A 6,297-nucleotide genomic window follows, 5' to 3' on the forward strand; every position below is an offset into this window, starting at 1 on the left:
CGGGTTTTATATATTTTAATTTAACATATAATATAATTTATAATGGGCCGATTCGACATAGTATTGAGCATCATTACATATCTAATACCAATTCTCTTATGATATATAGACCAACCATATACGGTGGACATACAGATATAAATATAGAGAAATATTGTAAAACGGCACATACAGTGAATATATACTACTTCAGATTCTTACATTAATACTATTGTATTGAATCTAACTTATTTTATTATAGAAAATATAAAAGAAGTCGGCACTAACCATGCAATATACATACACAAATATATATAATATAAATATATACATCACAGTTTTGACAGGGACAAAACTTCACCTTAACAGAAACCAGAGTAAGCTAGTTTGGTGATTGCGTACGAGAGGCTTCAACTTATAACACGTCGGCAGTATTACTATTCCTCACTCCTCATCACATGCCCACAAGAAAAAAATAAAAACTTTTTTTAATAAATAAACTACAAAACGCCTTTTCAGACTCATTTAGACGGTTAAATAATATCAATATAAATGTTTGTAATTTTTTTTTTTCTCAACTTTGACATATATTAAATCGTGTTTTTTGAATTTTTTTTGCCGTTAAAAATTATCCCCGAACTATTGAGATTGTTAAATTTAAAGACTTTTATCTAATTTTAGTAAAAGAATTCTAACATAAATGAAAGTTCAAGGGGCTGATTTAGTACATATCAAAGTCTGGGAACTTGGTTTAGTACATAAACAATCACTTAAATGGTAAAATTGAATGAAATTAGACAAAAGTCCTTAAATTTAACAATGTCAATAATTTAGGGAGAATTTTTAATGGCAAAAAAATTTAAGAATACGATTTACTACGTGTTAAAATTCAGGGAAAAAATTATGAATTAGGCTAAATGTATTAATACATGTAAAATAGAAAAACGAAAAACAATAGGAAGGTAAAAAGAAAGAGAGAGAGAGTCTGAAGGTGGGAGATGATGGAATATGTCGGCCAACTTTGGATTAGCTTAAAGGTAGATCAACGTGGCGGCCGTGGCCATACGACAGAGTAGAAGCCAAGTAGGAAAACTTCATATGATATATATATTTATATCTATATATATAACTCCTTTAGTTAACCCATTAGTTTTCTCTTCTCTAACTTATAAAATATTATCCCCTCCCCCTGATGCGAATTAATTTATTTTTATCGTTTTAATTGAAGCATAACTATGGAAGGAGATGAGTGTTGTTCGAGTAATAGTATTATTTCTACTACTACTACTACAAAGCGGAAGTATGTAATTAAAAGACAAGAAGAAGAAGAAGATAGCCATAATAATAATCATCAACATCATCGTCATCATCATCATCAACATCACCTTCTTGACCAGCACAACGAAACGGCGTCGGATGATGATCAGAAGAGCCGACCGTACAGAGGAATAAGGATGAGAAAGTGGGGGAAGTGGGTGGCAGAGATTAGGGAGCCAAACAAGAGGTCTCGGATTTGGCTCGGCTCCTACACAACCCCAATAGCAGCGGCACGCGCTTACGACACCGCCGTGTTCTACCTCAGAGGAGCCTCGGCTCGGCTAAACTTCCCGGACCTCATACTGCAAGAAGACCTTCACCTAGCCGATATGTCCGCCGCTTCCATACGCAAACGCGCCACCGAAATCGGCGCCAAGGTCGACGCTTCCCAACAAAAAACCGCCCAAGCTGATAATCCATCCTTGATCACGTCATCACCATCTAATAATAATAATAAGTCGTTTAAGGCCGACCTAAACCAGTACCCGGACCCCGATGATTCCGATGAACAAGATCATTGAAACAAACATACTAGTTAGTTAACTACTCAGATTCTCCCAGTCAAGTAGATAGGTACAGCCCGATAGATCATGATGTTTCCATATAGATATAATTAACTATTTCCTTTTTTTTCTTCATCTTTTTGGTTTGGAAGTTTTGTTTTCTGTTGATATATTATATTTTGCTTTAGTATTACTGGTTTTGGAGTGTGGTCGACCAATAACGGAGTCAAATGAATTCTGTTAGGTTAGTTGAAGCTTCTTGATTGTACGTGCTTGCAACAAGCAAATAGCGGCTAGCGACAGAAACGTCTGGTCCAATTCAACTAACCGTATGTGTTCCTTATAAGTAGCTAAGAGTTGTCGATCAATCCAATTAATTTTGTTATTCTCCATATATATATATATGTGCCATTAATGTATTTATCTGGTCATTTTTCAAACTGTGTATATCAACGATAACTACTAATAATTTCGTTTCAGCAACAAGATGTATAGAAATATATATATTTGTAACTGTGGGGTATATCTTTGAAACTAGCTAGCTAGGCTGGATAGTTTCGAAATATATGTAAAATAAATTGACAATAATTATATAAATATATGTGTAACTGGGGCAAACAAATACAAAGCAGATAAGGAGATAAGGCAGAAGAGCTGAGAGAGAGTTTGCGACACCGCCACACCACTCCAGAAAATATACCCATGAGGTGGCATGTGGTGTCCACATGATAAGAAAAGAAAACCAAAAGTGAAGAAAGAGAGTGGTCCCTGGGTTTGGCACGCTTGTTATTTTCATGCTGTGGTGGAAACCTTACGCTACTCTACCCGCCTATGTGGTCACTATGCACAATTCGTATTTGTTACAATTGTTTTTTTTTTTATTTTGTTTTTTTTTATAATATAATAACGGCATAATTAAATATAAAAATTAAAAGATAATTAGTAGTTTAGTAGTAATTAAATTACTAGATCTAGATGATTATGTGTGCATTAGGATGAAAATAAGTCTAATTGTTATAAATAGTTATGTGATGTTGATTTTATTTTTAGCTGATGAATTTTAATTGAAGTGATAGAAATAAATAAATAATAGAAAGGAAAGAGTAACAAGTAAAAAAAATACTAAAATTTATAGAGATTCGATCTCTTATACCTTTTATGATTAGTAATAGCCTACTTCCTTTTTTGTTGTATTCACCTGTGAGTAGAGAACAAGAAGACCTTGATCTCTCTCAAAAGCTTTTACAGTAATATACTCTTAGATCGAAATGTCTCTTTTGTATTTTCTCTTTGAATTATGTCGTCTCCCTGAATAGTGAGATGATACCACTATTTATAAGAGCTAATTACATAGGAATGGTTTCCCTTAATCAATAAGAAATAAAATAGGAAACTATCATGTTTCTATAATAATAATAAAAAAAATGGAAAATCTAGGTTGATTGCCTTTATTCTCTTAAGATACAAATTAATCTCATAAATGTAGGGATTGTTTTGTGACATGTAAGTTTGGCGATGACATTGAACACCTCTAAAATTGTCAACTCACATCCCCTGGTTGGTGCATGCAAGTTCTTCATGCAATCAAGATGGTCGGATGTCTATCAGTGACCTTGCTCGGACATCCCACTATATAGGTGTGACTTTGAGCTTCATATCAATCTTCATGGGTTTCTAAGAGTAAAACCATCTGCCCAGGTTATAAAATGTGAAACATGTCTCATCCAGTCAGGTGCCACGTCACGGTGTACAAATTAGGATAATATTTGCCCCCAAGTGTGTGCGGGACCTTCCTAGTCACACATGGACTTCATTCGGTTAGGAAACTATCCGAATTGATGATGTGTGTCTGGTTGTCAAAGTTGATCTGACGTGACTTAATGGAGAGTCTCTTCGGTGTTTGGACATTAAATGCCTCTTAAGAGTTGTACCTCGAATCATGCACAGACGGTTGAGTGATACTGCATGCGTGATGTCTGTAATTTTATAATGAGTACATAATGTTCACTTTTGGAGAAAAAACCCAAATTTCAATTTTTAAAACAAATTAATTTCCTCTTTAAGGTACTTATAAAAGGGGATGTAGTACTAAGTGTGTTGCAAAGGGGTATTTGGTGATAGAAAATGTGACCACCCTGGAAGTACATAATGAAAAGTTTGACCCAAAGCGCTTTTGTCGAGTCTTCATTGAAGAAGTTTTTTACGAAAATGCAAGGCTCCCATGCCCTGTCACACAAGAAAGCCTCACCACGGTAGGCAAAGTGGTGAATTCCTATGTAGCCTGGCCAATTCCACTTGTCAAGATTGATGGTGTACACCAGACACAGGTAAATATGGTCATTTTTATTTTCTTATGTATTTGATTTGATTTCTAATTATTGACAAATATAATTTCTTTTTAACTTTGTAAAATATATTGTATAGGAGAAGAAGAATAGGGATTTTAACAGTATTACGGTTGGTCCACTGACTCAACCTTTGAAACACCCTCGAAGGCCGAATAAGCTTCCAATAGCTCGTTATACTCCGCCAGAGAAAAGTGTCACATTGAGTTTGCTAGAGATCATGGTCGAGCAGTGGCCAAAGGAAAAGAATGTCCTTGAAGTTGACATTGGTGAGGATGTGTTCGGGGTAGAGCACAAAACATACTTATCAAAAAACGACATACTTGACATTTGCAATCTCAAATGGATCGGATCTGTTCCAATGTCTGTGTGGTGCAGGTATGAAAGTTGATAATAAACTTAATATATATTTTGCAGTTTTTGTTATTAATTTTTTTATTGTTTACTAGTATAATGCAGCGTGAACTAAACAAATATGAGTTGAACGGTGTATATGCATTTATGAATCCTGCATCTGTGGCATCTACTGATGGCTTAGGGTACAACGAGCGTGTAGCTTTGCTTTTTCAGCGATTGAGCAACATACAACCAGATCGATTCCTTGTTTGCCCTTGGTACCATGAGTAAGTACTTACTATGGCTTAAGTTGGTCCATGAGACTTTGCATATTTTTGAATTTTTCTTTTAATATTGCTTTCACAAATAATGAGAAGGGGAAAGTTATATTTGGATATGGACTATGGACTATAGAGTGATATAATGAGATTTAGGAAGATAATTTAAAATAAGCAAGTTGTTTGCCCCTGGTACATTGTTATTATTACATTGTTGTTGTTATGAAAAAAGTTTTATCCATACCTTACTCTATTACATAATGATTGGTATTAGTAATCTTATTAGTTTGTTTGATTGTGTTTAGCGAACATTGGATGGTTATCTTAATCCAAACGGGATCGCAGAGTGTAGCATTTTTGGATTCCAAAAACAAAACCATTCGTCAAGATATTAAAAGATGTGTTCAAACGTATGTTCTAGTAGTTCAAAGCTCTAAACATATTGCTCTAATTTCCATTAATGTATATATTAACTTTATATTATTTATGTGTAGTGCTCTTGAGAGGTACTACCTTGAGAAAAGAAACCGACGGTCAGTAGCAATAAGCTTCACTGAGTACAGATGTCCAGAGCAACCAGATGACAATCAGTGTGGGTATTATAACATGAGATTTATTAAATCATTCATGACTGAAAATAATCCCACACGAAAATTGGAAACAGAGGTGAAGACACTAATTATTTTCACAAATATTAAAGTTTTTAAGTACTTTTATTATGACCTATTAAATTAATGATTTGTTTCGTTTGTTGCAGTTTAAAAGGAACAAATCATCCTCTTACACTAACAAAGAAATCAATGAAATACGTGACGAATGGACAAAGTATGTCATGCAGATGATAGCAGCAGGCAAATGACTAATAACATAGAGTATGATGACCAATGATTGATAGGTTTTACATCGATCTTAGTTACTATTGTCTTGCTTTTTTAGTTTTTAGGAAGTGATCTCCAGCTATTTGATTAAAGTCCCAAGTGACTACCTGTAGACTTATTTTGTTCTTAGTATACACATTTTTAGATGTTCAGAAGATATTCTACAAAAGATTGCAAAATGTAAAAATTTAATTGGATTTTCTTCTTTTGTATTGCATTACTAAACTTTGATGGCATATTATGGTTTTCATGAAGCTTTAATTCTTTTCAAGAGTGTTAAATGTATGAATTTTCTTATAAAAATATTATTATTGTTATTATGTTTTTTCATCATTGTGTATTGGAAATCTAAATAATAAAAATACAAGAGGAGAATTGAATTAATATTTCTATTTTATACTTTACTTCATATTGTCTGACGGTTTATAACTGTCATTTTAAGTAGTGTATTTTATTAGTTATAGTCTGACTAAAGTCTTTTCCAACATTTCTTAACTGTCATTTAAAGTAACTTTTTGCCACAGTTATAAACCGTCATTTAAAGAGATGTTTTCCATCACGGAAGTCTTTCCCCACGGTTATAAACCGTCATTTAAAGTGACTTTTTTCAACATTTCTTAACCGTAATTTAAAGTAACTTTTTGCCACAGTTGTAAGCTGT

The 6,297-nt window shown here is 33.6% G+C and overlaps 2 protein-coding genes across 6 annotated transcripts; both read left to right on the forward strand.

The window, feature by feature from the left end:
- Nucleotides 1–905: 905 nt before the first annotated feature.
- LOC115712195 (ethylene-responsive transcription factor RAP2-1) lies at nucleotides 906–2,239 on the forward strand. 3 transcript variants are annotated; one of them, XR_009685342.1, is made up of 3 exons: nucleotides 906–1,062; nucleotides 1,208–1,869; nucleotides 2,044–2,239. XR_009685342.1 is itself a non-coding variant. In XM_030640449.2 (2 exons), exon 2 carries the CDS (start codon nucleotides 1,215–1,217, stop codon nucleotides 1,815–1,817), a length of 603 nt encoding a protein of 200 aa, XP_030496309.1. In that variant the 5' UTR covers nucleotides 906–1,062; nucleotides 1,208–1,214; the 3' UTR covers nucleotides 1,818–2,239. The 3 variants fall into 3 exon arrangements, 1 of the variants encoding a protein (XP_030496309.1); XM_030640449.2 differs by having other exon boundaries at nucleotides 1,208–2,239; XR_009685341.1 differs by having other exon boundaries at nucleotides 910–1,869.
- Nucleotides 2,240–2,395: 156 nt separating this feature from the next.
- On the forward strand, nucleotides 2,396–5,872 carry LOC115712178 (uncharacterized). 3 transcript variants are annotated; one of them, XM_030640431.2, is made up of 6 exons: nucleotides 2,396–4,126; nucleotides 4,224–4,522; nucleotides 4,594–4,767; nucleotides 5,064–5,168; nucleotides 5,253–5,424; nucleotides 5,516–5,872. In XM_030640431.2, exons 2-6 carry the CDS (start codon nucleotides 4,365–4,367, stop codon nucleotides 5,615–5,617), a joined length of 711 nt encoding a protein of 236 aa, XP_030496291.2. In that variant the 5' UTR covers nucleotides 2,396–4,126; nucleotides 4,224–4,364; the 3' UTR covers nucleotides 5,618–5,872. The 3 variants fall into 3 exon arrangements, with proteins under 3 accessions (XP_030496291.2, XP_060963061.1, XP_060963062.1); XM_061107078.1 differs by having other exon boundaries at nucleotides 5,064–5,424; XM_061107079.1 differs by lacking the exon at nucleotides 2,396–4,126 and having other exon boundaries at nucleotides 4,147–4,522; nucleotides 5,064–5,424.
- Nucleotides 5,873–6,297: the final 425 nt, after the last annotated feature.

Source organism: Cannabis sativa, chromosome X (genome assembly GCF_029168945.1).
Source record: "Cannabis sativa cultivar Pink pepper isolate KNU-18-1 chromosome X, ASM2916894v1, whole genome shotgun sequence".
NCBI lineage: Eukaryota > Viridiplantae > Streptophyta > Magnoliopsida > Rosales > Cannabaceae > Cannabis > Cannabis sativa.

What these genes read in the sequence shown, in the direction of transcription:
- LOC115712195 (XM_030640449.2), top strand. Translation starts at nt 1,215, where the DNA reads ATGGAAGGAGATGAGTGTTGTTCGAGTAATAGTATTATTTCTACTACT.
- LOC115712178 (XM_061107078.1), top strand. Translation starts at nt 4,365, where the DNA reads ATGGTCGAGCAGTGGCCAAAGGAAAAGAATGTCCTTGAAGTTGACATT. An exon ending in CCAATGTCTGTGTGGTGCAG is followed by an intron (nt 4,523 to 4,593) that starts GTATGAAAGTTG and finishes ATTGTTTACTAG; the next exon opens with TATAATGCAGCGTGAACTAA. An exon ending in GTTTGCCCTTGGTACCATGA is followed by an intron (nt 4,768 to 5,063) that starts GTAAGTACTTAC and finishes GATTGTGTTTAG; the next exon opens with CGAACATTGGATGGTTATCT.